Source organism: Thermobia domestica, chromosome 10 (assembly GCF_964235325.1).
Source record: "Thermobia domestica chromosome 10, izTheDome1.hap1.1, whole genome shotgun sequence".
NCBI lineage: Eukaryota > Metazoa > Arthropoda > Insecta > Zygentoma > Lepismatidae > Thermobia > Thermobia domestica.
Window position 1 is genome coordinate 69,634,445 of NC_137463.1, and position 20,634 is coordinate 69,655,078.

The 20,634-nt window shown below is 36.4% G+C and overlaps 1 protein-coding gene across 1 annotated transcript; it reads left to right on the top strand.

Annotated features, from left to right (window-relative positions):
- The first annotated feature begins 17,242 nt into the window (after positions 1–17,242).
- LOC145661500 (uncharacterized) lies at positions 17,243–18,034 on the top strand. Its single transcript, XM_081726817.1, has one exon. The coding sequence runs from the start codon at positions 17,243–17,245 to the stop codon at positions 18,032–18,034; it is 792 nt and encodes a 263-aa protein (XP_081582943.1).
- The last annotated feature ends 2,600 nt before the right edge of the window (positions 18,035–20,634 follow it).

The following is a 20,634-nucleotide window of genomic DNA, read 5'->3' on the forward strand; positions in this document are numbered from 1 at the left end:
GTAAGTTGGAGCAGATATTTTTGTTAAAATTTTGATCTTTTTTCTTAGTTTTGTTTCCGAATGTCTCATTCAGAACTTTCAACATTTAAGTTTGTTTACATTTTGTTCTCTAAATTTAGGCGAGCAGTGGCGTAGTCTGTAAGATGTCTGCATGTCCCACATTTAACCGCTAGTGTAGCGAAATTCCAAAGACCTCAAGTATTCTTTCAGCTCATTTAAATTTGATTCTTGATTAAACTTTGAGGGAAAATTAATTTTGGGTGATAAACGCTTCGCTTCCAGTGTGTACCAAAGCATTAGTGGGCATACGTAATTTGTATATTTGGACATAATAAAAGCATTTGTAGCCATAATTTAGATACCCCAATGCCCGCACAAAGTAATATCTTGTATAGAGATTGTGAAAACAATCAACGGAACGTTTTTATTTTATCTTTTATACAAACATGCTTCAACTGAATGTTGTGAAAAAGACAGCCTCTCTTACTTTTGGCTATTAGAGGAGATTACAGAATAAGTACAGAAAGATAAATTAAGATAATTCATTTCTCCAGAATATATGCCTTCTTTCATCTTTCCACAAAGTATCGTGTAAATGAAATGTCTTCTATGAATCTGGCATTGAAGCTTCGGTTTACATAGGGCATTATTATTAAGTGCCACATTCTTTAAGGAAATAATAAATATCTTATTTTTTTATCTAACTTTCGGAATAACAAAAGAAAGAAATATTGCTACCACAGTAGCTTCACTGACTTGTACTTTCTACAAAATTGTACAATTACAAAATGTTAAATAATTAACACATTGATCGCCATGGTATCACTGGTGATACACAGGGCGTATTCCGCCTACGCTTTGTGTATCATTCCTGATACACATTGAACACTCTTTTTATTGCCACGTGTATGCAACTGGGTACACAGACTAATTTATTTAACATAACCTTTGTGTAGTCAGGGCGCTGGAAATACATACTGCAGCAGGAATTCTTTCGCCAGTGGAATACTCTCCTTTTAATGTTTATGATTTTTCTGAAAAGCCTGGAAAACCCTGTACTAATTCAAATATGCAAAAAAAAAGTTAAATATTCCGAACTCTACAGTTTGTAGAACACCATCTTTATTTTTCATACATGTTCTACTACATTGTGTTAACTTCGGTTTATGGTATCTACTATAGAAATACCTACCAGATATCATAGAATTGAACCTGACCTACACAAACCGATCAATAAGTAAAAGGAAAAAAAACTAAAAGAAAGTTCTTGAAGTTCTTTTACAATTTATGGTAGTATTATAATAGATGTCAGCGCTCTCTACGTAAACTATCATGATGTCAGCGCTTTCTATGTAAACTATCTTTTCCGGTGAAAAATTCGTGGCAGGACAACCGTAAACAATCATTAGGCCACTTTAGTGCGTATTGTTGAAGCATTCTCGGCACAAGTACGGATTTCCTTCGCACGCATCGCAATTACTGGACACTTGTGCTGCGTATTTCCCTTGTCCATGTTGACCTACCGCTTCTACCGTACGTTTTGTGGCACTCAGCACATCTTCCTAAAACCATCTTGGGAGGACTACCTTCAAGTTTGAAAATTAGGTGATGTTGCATTACCTTCCTCTTGGTTGCTACAGTAGGAGATAAATTGTTTTGCATTGATGCACAGCATAAAGATTCCACTATAGCTTCGTGAAATTCCTTGATCCTCATCTTCTCTTTCACTGTATTATTATTATAATGGTAGTGGGCGTTTACAAGACTCGTACCCCAAATTGCTTCAATAATGATTTTTCTGTACCACTTTGTACATTTTCTCAATGCACTGTCATAAGTAGCCAGCTGGTCACTAATATCAATTGATGCCGTTCCTTGATTGTAATTTGCAATGCACTCAGGTTTTGTAATTTCTTGTCCACGAACAGTTGTACAGACAAAGTCGTTTCCAGAATGAGCAGTGGGCAGCATTAGGACATCCCTTTGGTCTTTCCATTTCAAGACAGTTACCCCTTCTCCTGTTTCCTTGCTAATAGCCTCTCCTTTCTTCAACTTCGCATCTTTCACTTCCTTAGGAATGTATTTTCTGTTACTGCGCAAGGTTCCAACGAAATGCGTTTTTTCGTGAAGTAAACGATAGGCTAGAATAATACTGGTTTAGTGATTGTCTACGTAAACAGTGCGTCCTTCGCCAAGAAGTACTGCGGTCAACGACATAACCACTGCCTCCGGAACTGATATCTCTGAATTTGCACTTTTACCAGCATAAACGGCTAAATTCCATATATAACCATTATCACTACATAACTCGAACACTTTTATTCCGTATTTGTGGCGCTTCGAAGGTATATACTGACGGAACGACAGTCGTCCTCGCCAGGGGATCATGGATTCATCAATGCACATTTTCTCTCCTGGAGAATATACTTGTTGATATTTGCTAATCAAGAAATTGAGAATATTTTTCACTTTCTGAAGCTTATTACCACCAGCAGCTTCGTTGTCGTCAAAATGGCATACCAATACCATATCAATCAATGCCATAAGAAAGCTCGAAATAATCAATAGGCTCAGCTAAAGCTAACATTCCACTCACTGTTGGATCCATGCCATTTTTGCCGGTAAAGGGTATCGTGGGTTGATTACCAACTGGATCACTCCAAACAATATTAGCAACTTCCTCGGATAATGTAGGTGTAGAGAACGCTGATTGATTTTTATAGGCGATACAGCAGAAATCTCAGTAGCATTATCCGTATCTTCTGAACTGTATACTTCACCTTGATCGTTCCTAGGTAAATATAGTGGGTCAATATCCGAATCAACTAACATTTCATCCCCCTTGTCACTTGATACATCAATATCTTCAGTACTAGAATCCATTACAATAGCTTCAATATCAGCATCTCTTACAAATTCATCCGTGTTGCTTTCAAGCCGAAGTTACTTGAGACAGCAAACGTGGAGCGCGGGAGTTGCAAATGTGAGACAAAAGAATAACGCAATAGTATGAAAAGCATATGCATCAGACTCAACACATAGCGCGTGGATTGAACAATATGAAAAATGTGTGTATCAAAATAGATACACATGGCGTACGGACTAATATTTACGTTGCACGCCACGTGTATCAACAATGATACACAACTTAAATAATAAACCGTAAAGATATTGAGAAAAAGTTGGTAGGCACGTGGTTTGCACCTAAAAACTGCTCTAAATATCAACTTAGCGCTGAGGGTATAATCATAAGTGATGCTCATGGCGATCAATGTGTTAGGCCTCATGCTCGTCATTAAACATAACTTATAAAAGAGATAGTACTTCTGTCATCTACGAACTGTATCTCCTGTTTTGAAAGGAAGTTTAAGGTGGATTTGTTTATAAACCATGTAATAATACTTTCATAAGGCACTTTAAGAAACTATTAAATAATATGAAGTTATGTCCAAATTTTGCAAACAAGATGACGAAAACTTGAAACAATTGACTTGTGCAGCGTCCACATCTTTTAAACATCAATATAACTATTAGATTATTACTCATATTCATCAAATTCTACTGTATGTAATGCCACTCTTACGAACGTGCGCAGGAATTTATTTCGGAAGGGGTCCAAAGCTTTTAGGTTGTGCACATCCAATATTAAGATAAATTGTCAGTGGCGGAGCTAGTACGGAGCCGAGGAGGGACTAGGCTCCCCAGTTTTCTGAGTGACAAAAATAATTGAAGCTATAATCGTATACATATAAAAAATTTTGAACATTAGGTATTGTTTCATTTGCCATTTTTCTCTTATGCAATATGTAAAACAATACTTTATCACGTAAAGTCCACAGTTTGTACATTCATATAACTGATTTATCAGAATCCATTTTACACACATTGCATCATGATATTGCCTTTTATTGTAGTACGAAACAAGTTAAACATTAATAGTCTTTAAAAATTGTATATATAGATTTCACGAGATGGATCCTCTGTTATGTATTATCTATTTCTTCGTAACTATGACAGCTAAACTCACATCGTCGAATCACAATCATAACAAAGTATCATAGCATAACAACAGAAAAGAAATTACTTCTATTTCTCTTTTCATATTCTTTTTCTTCCTTTCTTGAACAGCGTGTGCATATCTTAAAAGTACATTTTGCCCACAAATACAAAATAAAGATATAATAAAGATGTTGAAATACAAGTATCGTTGTAACTTGGGGCCCATAATGTCAACGTCCAACTAAGACATAATATTTATCACGAGAGACTTATATTGGAAACTCCTGCATTACCCGTGAAAAATTGTAAATCAATTTGCAAATACAAGCAACCGATAAATTAGTTCTTAAATGGATTATATGATGTGGCACAGTGTAGAAAATATAGGAAAGCGAAGACCAAATGCAACACAGACATACTCTTTCTCTTATTTACACGAGAACCAAAATTTAATTGTTTGTATTTCTTGCTATTCCATTCCAAAGTTTTGCTGAATAATACGTACCTAGTCCTGTTAAGGAAATGCGTAAACGGATTTCAAACTAAAATGATTTACGTGAACTCATGATAATTTGAGTTATGGCTGGTATTAAAATTTGACTAAAGTTACCACTAAGATTTAAGTTTTTTTTAAACTAAACGCACCCCTAAAGTTAGAATAAATTTACAGAAAAGTCTGAAGAGTCACTAACCGTTTCCTGGTCTGTACTTCCCTGGTCTGGATGATGCTTATTTAATTGTTTATTTATTTGCATTGCTTTACTACAACTTTTAAAAGAAAAAAACAAAATCAAAACAAAACAAAAAAGAGCTTTCTGGTCTTGAGAACCATAAAAAAACCTAACATTTAGCTCTGGGCCCGGTACTGAAGATTAAAAATTAAAAAATAATAAACATACGAATAGTTTTTAACAAAAAAGGTTTAAAGAATATTAAAATAATAAAAGCGACATTTTACCATAAACTGCTTTGTGTAAATAGTATGCAAAAGTAGTTTTAATTGTATTAAAAGTAGTGTAGGGTGTGAAAGTGCAAAGCGTAAAAAGTTAAGTAATTAATTATTTAAATAAAAGTGGTTCCGGCAAATTAAAACTTAAATGATCCTGCATACAAGATATCGTTGCCGGCAAAGGACGTTCGAAATACATGTTACACAACAAATTTTAATAAATAGGTTACTTTTAAATTTGTATAAATACTATCACTTTTTCACAGCCATCCAGAATTGTATGGTTTGCAAGGCTGCTAGTTACCAACGTTCGCTGTTAACACATCTCTTTTACACAAACTTCATTTTTTTTATTTTTTAAGATAATTTATTATTGTAAATCAATATTTTATTTCATATACGTACTACTAAGCACAGTGCCGTATTATGGAAGTTTCCAGGCTTAACCTCTCCCTCCCCGAAATTTTATGTACTGTTTTAAATAAATGAAATATCTTGCAGAATTTTCATATTTCCAGGAATAACGTTAGAAAAGCCCCCTAAAATAAAATCGAAAATACGCCACCGAATAAGCATATAGAGGAAAGGGGGGCAAAGTGAATATATGAGGCAAAGCGAATAACGCAATTCACAGTCAACTGAAAACAGAGGGCAGGAAATGTTTGCCCCAGTTTATGACGTCACTAGTGAAAGAAGAGAAGGACGTTAGTGTTTTGTGTGTACGTGTTGTTGTTTCGACGAGAGAGAAGAAGTAAATAAAATACGCATTTTGCTAAAAAATTCAAGAGGCAAGAATTTTGAAATCTTTTCTTACTATTCCGTAGAATGTTTGCGAACACACTATGCATGGATAGGGTGGGATCTTACGTTTGTTATCATGTTTGAGAATTATCGTAAATATGTCGTCCATATGCTGTAGACAGTCTTTTGTCTCATGTGGTAGTGTGGGGCAAAGAGAATAATTTTAGAAGGGGCAAAGCGAATAGCGATTCACTTTACCCCAAGCATAATGCAGTACTGTTTTAGAACATCTGTTTGGCACTAACTGTGGTATTGACGGTACGTATACGTTGCAACACAGCTAATTTGAATATTGAAATTCATATTGAATTTGTTCCGTTAACACTTGCCGAACAAAAACAAAGCAGTAGTAATACTAGTAGTGCTGAAAGTCGTAGTAGAGTAACATCAGTAGTTGTTGTAGTAGTAAGTTGGGTTAGGATAGGAGTTCCGTTAAATAATAGCAGCGGCTATTAACGCAACTTATCCTATATTAAACTATGTAATTCTATACCACTGCTAAGAAACTATTAATTTGATTTTACATCTTTTAAAATGATTTTAATTAACTTCAGTTCTTTGTTTGTTTCTTCGTTTCTCTACTTTTGTCCTCGAATCAATTTATGTAAAATGTTCCATACATGTTCAGTACTAATGACTACAGTAGCGTACGGTGAAATTTTGTTCGGGGAGGGGGAAAGCTCGAGGTCTCTACATGCAGAGGAACTAACGAGTATCCCTATCAAGGAATGTTTAAAACAGAAGAGTGCGAAGAAGTATAGCAAGTCTACTATGTCTACCGAACCAAGTACTAGTGCAACTTCCGTAAATGAACTACCAGGGAAAAGAAGGAAATCTACCATTCAAGGTTCTCCTGCAAGAAGAAATGTTTTGCTGCGGCTATAGCTCTACCAAGTACATCTGGAATTACAAAGAAAAATCCTTCAAAATCACCAGAAGGAAACGGTAGTTACCAATGCAAGTTCTGTCATGAATATTATTCAGATCCACTTAATGAAGACTGGATTCAGTGTTCTATTTGTCTGTCATGGTTTCACGAAAAATGTACCGATTATTATAAGGGACAAGACATTTACATTTGTAATCTGTGCAAACCAAGCGTGTGATGTGATATTATTTTCAGCCCTAAGCCTTATTATTGTCTTTTTTTCAATTTGTTTGCTACTACGTAGATTGTACTCACTAGGGTTACTATAGATTCAAAGAAACTAGATACTAGATGACTACTTGATAAGAAAAAAGACTTCTATGGACTTGAGCTTTTTAAACATATTTAGGGATCATGTGTATGCAAGCTTTGTCTAGACTTAATTCTATATTTATGTGTGTTAGGCTAATACTAACAAAACATTAAACATTTTAATCTTCTGGTAGATAAAGCAGTTCATCTAGGTGTCATTCTTTTATTATCTTAGACTGTGTGCACATATATTGTTCTTCTATACAATTTCTATTTTGCATATCTGTATTAAACCCTGACTTTTAATGTATGAGTTTTTGCTTATTCACTTTGCCCCACTATCATGATCCGCTTTGCCTTACCGGTGGGGCAAGGTGAATAAATTGCAGTAGATCAGTAATTAAGCAATATCATTTATGTATATGCAATCATTATTACTATTGTATTGTTATTTGAAAGTTTAATAATCATAAAATATTTCCTCAAAACTTTGGTTTCCTAGTCTTAATTTTAGTTGCCATTTGAGGCCTTTGAAGTTAAGTGATCCGCTTTGTCCTCCCAAAGAGATAATATTAAACAAAATTATTTAGTAAGAAATATTGAAAAAATAGCATTTAGTAGGCCTCTATACAATTTTAAGAACAAAAATGAAATTGTTTCGATTTCGGTAAGAGATAGTGCATAAGATCTATAATAGTATGTAACAAAAAATAGGATGCGGTAGAATTACCTTTCTATTATTTATATCCACAGGTGGTTAAGTTTACAGCATTGCGCGCGACTTCAAGCATACCCCTCTCCCCGTCAAGTAACACATCTGTTAGGATGGCGACGACACCAATTTTTTTTGTTTTATTTCGTAGGTGCTCTCAACAGCAATCAAAAGTCAAACTGCAGTAAAATTTCGTTGCACGATTAGCTCCTTCCAGATGATGGGCCTTGAAGGTCACGAGCTATTCGCATCGTTTAAAAGTTGTAAATAAATATAGTAGATGCCTCGAGAGAAAACTGTTTTCTTCTAAGTGGACTTTTACAATTTCGCTGTTCACGATGCTACTATTGAGATCACAAAAAATTTTTAAATACTACTAGCTATACGAGGAAGTCAAGATTTGAAGCAACAAAATCATCTAAAAAATTGTATTCCCGGAGAAATGTCAGCAGCAGTTATCAATGATTATCATGTCATCTTAAAAATGAAACAAAATATGGCAGTAGATGATAGCCTCAAAATATTCTCATGGTACTCATGTAGAATTTTTAAAAATATACAGATCAAGAAAATATGATAAATTAAAGGTACAGAGTTTGCTAGTGATTTAAATACCAGATTATCATAAGTCTCACTCTTCAGAGAACTCTGGAGGCGTAACCACTTGACACAACGCAACCAAACTTGGTAGGAGTATATTTGGATAATGCAGAAGCGATTGGTATAGAAATAAAATTAGTTTCAATTTTATCCAACAGGGGTAAATATGGCGCTCTACAACGACAGGTAAGTGCTGTGTGGAAGCAAAACGACACTAATGATGCTAAATGAAGAAAAGGTTATAATCATCTCTCCCATTGGTCTCGTGGCATTGATTACCTATGCGATTAATACCTCATGGTCAGTGGTGGATTTACGGGAGATTTTAAGCTGAAGCATACCCTTAAAATTCTAGGGTATCTTACAAAAACAAAGTTAAATGTTAGCATTTCCTATGCTTGTAAGCTACAAGATTCCTCCAAAATTCCAGGAAAAGACTATTGTCAAATCTCGCTTCCAGAGGTTATTGTGTTGCTGTCAAAGTTAAGTACGGTAAGTGCGGTATTAAAGACAAATGATATAATTGATGTTCAATGAAAGAAATGCAGTAATTATGCCCTCCGTGCGATGAGTGGCATTGATTTGTACTTCTATTAATAACAACCAGTGTGTAGTGATTTGTTATGGGCGATGATGGTGATATGGAGTTCTGCCCAAAGGCAGGTCTAACGTGAAGGTCCCTGATTAAGAGGAACCCATTTTGGCTAGTACCGTATGAGATTATGAGTATGTTCTAAGGACGGGACGTGTAGGTTAACATGGGTTCCGATTCTTGTGTATCTTCACCGGGAATCGAACCCGAGACCCCTTGATCACAAGGCAAAGAATGTGGATAGAAACAAGAAGCAAACATCGGACATCAGCAAGGTCAGAGCAGTTCACTTCTGGCACATAGTGGCGCTCGAACCCGTATCACTGAAACACACGCAAACGTGAGTAAGCACCTGAGTTGTCGTGTAGATCAAGACCAAATTATGAATGAAGCACCAAGAAAGTAACCATGGGAGACGTTGCCTGACGGAGATTTGTTAGTGGAACTTTACTATACGTTGAACAATTGTGCTGGTGCCATTCGTGGTTGTCGCTGATGATAGAGGTTACGTCGTAGTCGCATTACAACATGTGCGTTAAATAAATGGTGAGAAAGTTTGAGAAAAATGGCATGTTAGCGTTGAGACCAGGAAAAGGTCTTAAGAATGTGACACAAGAATCATTTCAAAATATTGCTACTGCCGTCATGGAGAAAATCGTGAGTAACAGCGGCGTGGTAAGTGCGAAGGCAGTGCCAAAACATTTGGACGTTCCCCAATCAACAGTGTAAAATTCTTCGCAAAGTGTTGCATTGACATCTTTACAGGTAACTATAAAACATTAATTGCGTCCCGAAGATGCCAATGCTCGTACGGCATTTCCATTGACATTTCGTTCACGCAAGTGATGAGGCTCACTTTTACGGGATAGTAAACACCAACAACTACCACATACGGGCTCGCGAAAACCCATATAAAATACATGAAGTGCGCCTGCATTCACCTAAAATTACTATGTGGTATTTGCCTACTGCCCAGTTTATTCTCGGACCGTGCTACTTTTAGGGCGATGGTCCAAATGTGCCAGTGACTAGGTCTATAACTTTGTAGAGATATGCCAACATGCTACAAGATTTGTTATTCCACAGTTGCATCAACGCTGTTGTCTCGAACGAACCGTATTCATGCAGGACGGAGTGACGCCACATAAAGTAAGGAAATTCTTTGCGAACATTTCACAGAAGACCGAATTCTTAGCAATTGCTTTGTCTATCCATGGCCAGCCCGATTACCCGACTCAACTCCATGTGACTTTTTATTGTGGGGGTACCTAAAAAGCTTAGTGATTGAGGGACACGCTTCAAGTCTGAACGTTTCAGAACATTATTCTGCTTACCCAGGCTATTGCTGGAGATTAACCGCGTTCGGCAATTGACCATGCAGTATACCAAGTTCTCTTAATGGAACATCAAATGGGGCTCACATTGAACAGTATCCCATACCTCATTCAGCAGATGCATATTAAGCCTTGAGTACACGGTTTGCATTGTGCTGTGCCGTTATTCGCTCAGGAAAGTGCTTCACCCCCAATTCTGGCTTTGGACATCCACTTTGCTTACATTTCCATTCTTACTCCTAGACTGAATCACGGACAGTGGTGAAACAGCATGCTGTGGGAAGTTTCCCCACAAGGGACTTGAGGTTTGAGAAATCCTGGATTTTTTGTGGAGGGAGATCGACGTTTGTGATCATCAGAAAGACTAACATTTACGTAGTTTATTTTTTAAGACATCACGGAATTTTAAGGGAACGTCAGCCCAAAATTCCTCCGTACGACCGCCACTGTCCACGAGGTGTTAATAGCTCAACAATGCTAGGAGATACACAGGAGACATAATTACAACCTTTCGTATTATTTGGCATCACTAGTGTCGTTTTCTTTTCACGCAGCACTTCCTTGGTTTTGTACAGCACCACAATTAACTATGGTGGCGGAAATTGGAAAATTGAAACATTAATCGCTTGTGCATGTTCCCAAATATACTAGTACCAAGCAAGGACGCCTATCGGGGGAGGGCAAGGTGGGGCGCTCTCATCCCTTGTGGAAATTGTACTTCAGAATATCGAAAATCCAATAGAATTTTTACAATAGTTAGAGAAAAATTTGAAACTATTTTTGAAACGTCGCTTATACTTAAATCCCCTTGGAAACCACAACATGGGCGCCCTTGGTACCAAATTTCGTGGTGTTCTGTTAATTAGTTGCGTCTCCAGAGTTCTCTAAACACCAATACTTATTTTACGATAACCTGATATATTATATGAAGAGAGTAATAATTGTGGAATTGTCTTTCATAACAACTTCTCTCCGCATTTGATGTTTCTGATGTATTCTGTCCATTGTTACCAAACGTACTCCGTGTGTTACCATATTTTTACGTAATTCATTCTTCTGACAATCGATGATAGTGTGCTGTCTTGTTTATGTCATAGACCTTTCAACATTCTATTTTAGAATAATACTATTGAGGATATTGGTCCTCGGTGTTGTAGTACGTAGGACGTGAAACAAAAACTTCAAACAACAAGAAGCGAATGACTACGGAAAATAGAATAAAATAAGCGTATAGTTTTAAATAAGCTTTATTCTCACACTATCTATCTGCGGAGTTCTCAGGTCCAAAAATTTCCGTTTTGGTTCGGCCTGAGGCATGTGCGATGTTTGCAAACATACACAAGACTTTTTATGGAGGAAGGACGGAGAGAATGGTAAGAGTTTAACAAAATAAAGAAGTTAACTCTTTTATACAATGTTAATGGCAAACGCATATATAAATGTTAATACTAAATAATACAAATTTTATAAACAATTATTGAGAACATTTGTAAATGTTATTTCTTTTAAAACATTCTTTCAGTTCACAGTAAAGGAGTGTTTTATATCGCTAGTGCCTGCGACCGCCATTTGACGGAAGTAAAGACCTGTGCGGACATAAAATATTGGATATAAAATATCTTCCTATTGCAAGTCAATTACGCTAGGCAAAATTATATCAAATTGTTGTGAAAAAGTACCAAATTAATGGAATTTACAATGTTCAAAAGCGGATTAATGGCCAGAAAATCCTCACGTTTCTAACACCATACTCATGTCAATGTCAGAACAAATCGTTTTTGAAAATTCTCTGATGGCATTACTCATAGTAAGTTGTATATTGTTACGGACATCCTTGTTTAAAATACTAAAGTGAACAGACAGAATGTTCTTCAGAAATGAGAACAAACCCTTCCCGACATTATCGCTTCATATTTATTATAGAGTTCTGAGAGCAGAGAAAGAATAAATATTTCCTGCGGAACAAAACTTTGCTTAGACGTTGTTTGCCTCAGAAAAATAAGATGTCAACGATGAATTGCCTCTACAAAAATGGTGATCTCGTCTTTTCACGGGTATTCGCAAGTGTACTGGCATCCACAGAAAGTTCAAAATAACCAGTGAAAAGCTATGGTTGTGCTTCTGGTTTGTTTTGGTTTGATAGTTATTAAACATCTCCGGTCTGTTAATTTTTCTCCCCGTGAATCAGTGACATTTATGTGACAACCTGATTTTTGTTGTTTTGTGACCTTTATCATTCAAGCACATAATGGATATTGCGCTCAGTATTATTATGTTTTCCAGAGTTTTCCATTCTTTTGTTTAAACGACACTTAGTATTTAAAATGATTTATCACTAGGTTATTAAAAAGTATTGAAAACACTTTTTGCTAATACCTTCCCGATAAACACCACCTTTAAGAAGAAACTTATGTGTCAGGTGGAGAGTACTTCGTGCTACAATGAAAATTTCAGCTATGGTCGTGTAGTTCATTACCAGAAGGGCCACCCATGACGAATTGATCTAAATGGGGTAGCCAGACGAAAAGTCTTCTTGTCGAAGGCAGCAAGTCTCCAGTAGCGAAGTTGGCGGGATCATAGTGATTACAACGGCAATTTAGTCATTAGTTCCAGACGTGGTCAGAGTAACGGGTAGGATACTGCAAAGTAGAATTCTAGGGAAGCCATCACTATTTTTTCTCTAGTTTGCTCTCAGCAGAAACAGGACTTATCTACAATGGTTTTTCGCAGTTCAAAATATAATACTGGAGTTGAAATATTCCCCATCCGGATATCCGGCAGGTGGATTGCTTGAAAAGGACTATTGGACGAGAACGTAATGTGGTGGGAAAGGTAGATAAGGAAAGAAAAATACGCAAGAGCAAAAGGTTTAGGATGAGGACATGGAACGTGCGTACCATCTTACAGGGGAGAAATCCAAAATCTTAAAGAGGAAGTGAGACAAAATAATCTATATTTGGCAAAGGTTTGTGAAGTTAGAAGGGAATTTTATGGAGTGTTAAACAGTGAAGGATATAGAATGTTTTATTAAGGTAATGAAAATAGAGTTTATAATGGTGTAAGAAAATACTTACTAAGTGCTTAAAGGAAAAGGTATTGAAAGTAGAATTTGATGATGATAGAGTTATGATGTTAAACGAAAAACGAATCTAGCAGTGATCCAGACGTACGCAACGACGACTTCCGATGCAATTGAAGAAGTAGAGAGAAATTATAAGAAATTATGGACAGAGAGAAGACGGGTGAATGTGCAATTTCAATTCGAGATTTCAATGCAGTTCTCGGAGAAAAGCAGGAAGGTAATGATGTAGGTAAATATGGTTAAATGGACGAAAGAAATGAAAACAGAGAAGGACTGTTCAATTTTTGTAAACAGAATTCACTAGTAAATGGGAACACGTGGTTCATCAGCACAAACTAAGAAGAAATACATGGAAATCCCGGCGGAAGATAGCAGATAGACCCGGGCTTCTCAACCTTTTATACCGGCGAACCACCACATCATATAAATTGTTAATACCATCAAGTCCTACGTACCACAGGTCGAGAAACTTTGAGATAAACTATGTTATGATTCAGGACTTTTATCGGAATAACTTGAAGAACGCGAGGATTCTTCCCTGGATTAACATTTTCCGTTGTGCTGGATACTCAACTGAAAATGTAGGCAGAAGGAAAGTAGGCCGTTGAGAAATTTGAACAAAAATACTCAAACGAGGGAAAGATACGTGCCGGTAATAACATACGATGGGAGCATATTAAGTTTTGCATACAAGAGGCTGCAGAAGAAGTAGTAGCTTACCGCGAACTATGAATGAGAAACCATTTATTATAGAACAGATGTTGCAGAAAAGAAGGGAAAGGAAGACGTTTATAGGAAGCGGGCAGAAAGATGTACAGGAACTTAAACAACGAGCTGCGAAGGGAAACAGAGCAAAGCATGAGTTTTATAAAAGAAAGTGCGATAACATGGGGGAATTAGAAAGAGATCAAGATATGAGAAAATGTACAAGGAAGTTTATTCTATGGAATTCGGAGGAAAGAAGAAGGTATTACGATAACAGTAGAAAATATGAATAGGAAGATGGAAAGAATATGTAGATGACATATATATGAGAGTAGGAATAGACCATGTGGTCTAGATGTCGAAGTAGAAAATAATGTAGGCGATGATAATGAAGGCTTTAGTATTTTTCAGGATGGATTTGAAAAAGTACTGTATCCAAGATAAGGGATAAAAAAACAATCGGGATAGATAATATAACAATCGAATTTATTATGAATATGGGAGACAGGGCAAGAAAGAATTGTTCGGATTGCGCTATGAAATATATAAAACATTAGAGTGGCGAAACCGAAGATCATGATATCGATGGTTAAGAAATCGAACACAAAGAGATGGGAGAACTATAGAACTATTAGTTGTACATTCATGCAGCAAAAATTTTGCTTCAAATCCTAAACATACGGTTGTATACAAGAAAAAATTAGGAAGATGAAAAGGAACAGTTGGGTTCACGTGAGGTAAGTTCAGAATAAATGCAATTGAATTATTAAGGGTGATCAGTGAAAGGTTTATAGGAAAAAGGAAAAAAGATGTATGTGGTGTTTATTGATCAAGAAAAGGCTTTCGACCGCGTAAACAAAAAATATTTTTCAAAGTGCTGAAGAAGATTGGTTTGGAATGAAAAGATCGAAGACTCAAAAGAAGTTTGTATATGAGTTCTGTATGGTGATTGGAAAGAGAGAGAGGGAGCGAAAGAGACTACAATTAATAGAAAATATAAAAACAGAAAAATCGTACGTCAAAACGAAGAGGTAAGCGGTAAACTCTTTAGCATGAAAGCTTCTCAGTTGCAGGAAGTGATATGCCAATAATAGTAGAATACCTTTGATCATGATAATCAAAAATATGTGTTACAGTGAATATGACTTAAATTTTTAAAATGTTATTTAATTTATAAAGAAAGTTGTTATGATAAGTTTATAATGATAAGTTAGTTAGATCAAAATATTAATGATAAGTTAGATTTTACAGCAGAATACTTATTTTCTTTGAGGGTCTATTAAAAAGTAGTTCAAATGCTACGCAAAATATTTGCACATCGTAAAATAATAATAAATTATAAAAATGAATTTCCTCTTTAGCTTTGGTACAAAATATCTCCGAAATGCTAATTTTAAGTATTGAGTTTTGAACAAAATCCGGGTTAACCCTCTCAAACTTGGGGGATTTCGTACCTCTAAACAACTGATGTGATGAGCGGCGAAATTCTGTTTTGCACTTACACTATTTCACTCTTAGGCTCGTGCTACTTACAGTTGTTCTGGGTTCAATTTTCCTTAGTTAATGTTAATTAAATGCTTTAGGTTACATAATCTTGGTGCACAAAGGAGACGTAAAGGTGCTTATAATGTAACAAAATTATATGTGGAAATGAACACAAAACATTTTTAAGTAAAAATCACTTCGCATACTGTTCATTACAATGGGTATTGATGGGGTGGAAACTCCGCCACCATTCTACAAGATGGGAAGATGGCATTGATGATTTTTGATAACGAAGCAACTACTATGGTATTATTATTTTTCCAAGTTTGTTTTAACAGAAACAAACTAGTATTATTTTCTTTATAGCTAGTAGTAATTGAAACTTAATTGTTGATATCTATAGGTATAGGCCTAGATAAAACTTTCTGACACACACCAATGTATATTCATATACTGGTATATATAGATATGGAATAGATATATGCAAACTGCAGTATTATTATCTAGCTCCAGTATTTACTCCACTCTGTATTATTTCTAACTCAAGTACTACTTCCACTATTACTGTAAAACCCCATGCTAAGGTGTTCTGTCCTGCTCTGCCTTTAATAAAGTAGTTTGGACGATCAGGTAAGACAGCAACCCAAAACACAGGAGACGTACTTCTGTTAGGCAAATCCATCCCTTCCTTCATAATCCACTCAAAAACTTTGAAAATGTTATATAATATAAAGGAAAATTAATTAGCACTATCATAATGACAAGGTATAGCCAAAATATGCTGCTTGTAGAGCACAAAACGTTTATAACTTTATAACTGTCACAATACTACGTTGCTATTTTGATCACAAATATATCCACGTTCAGCAGGAATTCTCTCCACTACGAACCAGATACCATATAACTGGAGTTTACGTCTTTAAGAAAGAAGTAAAAACTATGCCAATAATTATCAGTGTTAATCTCATCTTGAAAGTGAGGGATCAAATGGTAGGGATGATGCCTCTATTAAAGATTTTGGTATATCTTTTGGTTTTCTGGTAACAGCACTAACTTCTTTCTTTACGGTATCGTCAGCAGTAATTAAGCACTATCTTATGTATAAATTTCACATCAATTGTTTGAGTGGATGCGGCTAGCGTGAATGCAGCCTCACTCGTAGTTTTTTTTTTGATTGTGTAACAGCTCAAGGTTTTGGCATTATAGTTCATCACTAATATCAGCAAGCTCAATGATATATGGTAAAGTTGGGGCAAACGGACAGGGGGGCAAACGGACATGTACTAAGAAAATTAGTTGCTACAAAAATACAGAGTTTCCAATCCTGAGTCAGCCATAGTGTGTGAGCAGTGACAGTTGTGTAGAAAACAGGTGCACAGCAAGAAACTGAAAAAAGTCTGTGTTGTAGTGTACAAGAGCAAAAGAAGAGAAGAACTAGAAGAAAGGTAAGTTGTACAGAGTACGGTTATATAATTAATATATTGTATCTTAAGCTATAAGTACGTAAACACAAGGCAACAGGTGAAGTGCTTTATGGTTAGCGTACAACGCGGGAAGAAGTAACCATGCACAACAACTCCCGCAAGTATCTGCCACCTGTTGAGGAAAATCATAAGTACATGATTAGGTCATTGATGTGGGGCAAACGGACATAAGCTTTGAGGGGCAGACGGACAGCTGTATTTTCCGTTATTTTCCAAGGAGAAAACTAGGCGTTTGTCAGGAAAATACCTGTAGCTTGTAAGTATATCATTAAAAATAACGAAGCAATATATTTAGGAACATTTTGATTTCGTTACAGAAATGGTTCGTCAACGAGAACGAAATACAGAGAGATGCAAGTGGGATGAAAATGCAATGTTAGCTGCCGTACAAGCTGTGAGGAAAGATAAGATGCCTCTTTCAACTGCTGCCAAAACGTTCAACGTGCCTCGTAATTCACTAAGAAGACGAGTGTTTGCGAAGGACGCTATTCCTAAATTTGGGCAACATACAACGTTTTCGAATGACATAGAGAGCCAGTTAGAAAAGCATCTCCTTGAATTAGACAACATTGGTTATGGGTTAACTATTGAAGAATTGAGAAGGCTCGTGTACAGATTTGCTATAGTGAATAATTATAATCACCCATTTAATAGTGACACTCAAATGGCTGGAAGAGACTGGGTTAGGGGTTTCCTGTCGCGGCACAAGCAACTTAGTCTTCGGGTGGCAGAGGGCCTATCATTTGCAAGAGCAAGACATGTAACTAGAGAGAATGTGCAACACTTTTATGACAACCTCTCTAATTTGATGGAGCGATATAACTTAGTGAATGAACCAGGCAAAATATTTAATTGTGATGAGACTGGTCTTCAGCTAATATACAAACCAAAAAAACAAATTTCTAAATGTGGGAAACGCGACGTCATATGTCAAACAATAGGGGAGAAGGGGGAAACTGTTAGTGTAATGGCGTGTGTGTCAACAGCTGGTCAGTATGTTTCACCATTTGTAATCTTTAAAGGCCAAAGAATGAAAGAGGACATCTTGATGCACGTGCCTCCTGGTAGCAAAGTAGTGCTATCGGAGAGTGGATATATGAAGTGGGAATAATTTTCGCAATTCATAGATCATTTTATTCACCATAAACCACCTGGGGATGTTATTCTTATACTAGATGGACATAGATCGCACTCGACAGATGTAACAAGCCTAGAAAAGGTTGTTGCAAACAAAATTCTTATGCTTTGTCTTCCTCCCCATAGTTCACATGTACTTCAACCATTGGATGTGTCTTTTTTTGCACCTTTGAAATCATATTATAATGACGCATGCCGTAATCATGTGCGACGATTTCCTGGGAAGGGAATAAGCAAAACTTCGTTTGGAGCAATTTTAACGGAAGCATGGAATCGTACGGCAACAGTTGGAAATGCTTCACATGGATTCACGAGTTGTGGAATATTTCCTTTCAACCCCAACAAACTTTCGGATCATGTATTCGCCCCGTCAACAGTTTATTCTACACCAGTCTCCGCTGCAGAAGCAAATACAACCATACATCCTGCACCACTAACCGTTACACAGGCTACACCAGTGTCTACATCACCCACAGCTACACAGGCTAATGCAGCGTTGGATCCAACACCATCGTCTTCAAGCCATGATCATACAACGATGCATCTTCACTCAACTCCATCTTCGGCATCTTCATCCGTCTGTACCGACCAATCCTTTGCGGATCAATCAAGATTAGAAGGAGTTACTTTCGCATCACTGAGTCCTCTTCCTAGTACTTCAGGCACATCTGCAACAGGTAGGGTACGTCGCACAGGATCATCAAGAATCTTGACTGATCAGAATAATATACGTGACCTTAGAGAAAAGAAACGAAAAACTGTCTCTTCCAAGTCATCGATGAAGAAGAAATCTAAAGTGGAGGTGGACTTACGCAACATTTGTTGTGCGTGCAGAAAAGCATATACCGAAGGTGAAAACTGGGTCCAATGTACCACATGTTCGTTTTGGTTTCATGTAAACTGTGTTACTGACGGTGATGATCCTGTTTTTGCATGTAATCAGTGTAAAATAGATTCTGATGATTAGATATGATGATGTCCGTTTGCCCCAGCACAACTGTCCTTCTGCCCCTTATATGAGGGGCATACGGACACTTTGAACCACTAGGTATTTTTGGTAATGCTTTGAAATTGACATGTCCTAAATTATATGTTTCAGTGTCAATGTATACCTCTATGATGTAAGTTTACTTTGCTTTGTGTTTTCCATTTTAATTGTTTCAAATATATATGATATAACTGAAAATATGCTTATGGTGTCCGTTTGCCCCAGCTTTGAAAATCTTAAATGACTGCATTACCAAAGAAAAGAGTTGATCACGCATTTTTGTGCAGACAAAAATTGCATCAATTTTCTTTCTATGCGTTATTGTCAGCCCTAATTTGGTGTTAATTTTTACATACGTTTTAAAATTAGTGCCGGTGGTGGTGGGGCCCAGTTCATATGAAGGTAGTCCCCGGTAGTGTTAATAATGCAGCTCTAATTTTGTAAACTATGCCAAAAATAAGTGCTGATGATACCGCAAAGAAAGAGGATTGTTGCTGTTTTTCACACAATTTTTAACTTTCATGATGCTCTCATTTAACATGTTCGTATATCTTCTGGCTTTCTGATAAGAGTACCAATTATAGTCTCGGTGTTGTCAGCACTAATTAAACACTATTTTGTGTATGTTTTTCATATCAGTCGGTTGAGCTGATGGGGATAGCGCGAACCTTGTCTTACCCAGATTTTTTTGTAGCTTATGTGATACCACATGTTTTTTAACATTAGAGGTCGTCAGCGCTTATTGATCACTAAATTTTAGCATATGTTTTAAAACTACTGAAGGTGTGAATGAAACAATTTTCACGAGCAGAAGTAATGCGGAGAATTTGTATATCAAAGTACAAAAATATATAATGATATAGAAGTCAAGTTTCCAAAGCAGAATTTATCTTTAATAGTATTAAACGGTAGATATAGCCCCTCTATTTTGGAAAAAGATAAGTTGGACAGTTTAGTTTCTAACTGGAGCATAAAAAAGAAAGGTTACTAGTAAACCAGAAAAAGGTGGATAGTAACCAAGTTAGTTTGTCAATATATGGACAACGAAGTCGTGTGTTCCAGCAACCAAGCGAAAAAGGTTAACGAGAGAAGGCGATCGCAACCATGCGTTAAAGGTTAATATTGCTAGGTTAGAGTTAAATAACTCACAGGGATACGCTAACCGATCATGTAGTTACCACTATCAATCATAATCTGTAACCGGTAACCTAGTTAGCATGTTAGAACAAACGACTGCTCGCTTAACGAAACAGAATGCATCAACTTTCTAGCCGCATATTTTGATTAATATAACATATATTTCACTAGTAACAATAATTTGTGTTTTGTCAATCTCATATCTCATGATGCGATAACATCAAGAAATGTAATACCAAAATAGAAACCACCTACCTAAGTTTGCGGTTCAGTTGTAGTTACGTGTTTTTTTTTTTTTTTTTTTTGCTAGTCGTAGACGACTAGCTCCCGCCCAAAGGGTACCGCCCTTTATATCGGGAAGTGGAGTAAAGGAATGATGGGGATTGGAAAATTGTGGATGGGTACTCGTAGATTTATTAAACTTTATTTCAACATTTTATTTTACATCA

What these genes read in the sequence shown, in the direction of transcription:
- LOC145661500 (XM_081726817.1), top strand. Translation starts at nt 17,243, where the DNA reads ATGGTTCGTCAACGAGAACGAAATACAGAGAGATGCAAGTGGGATGAA.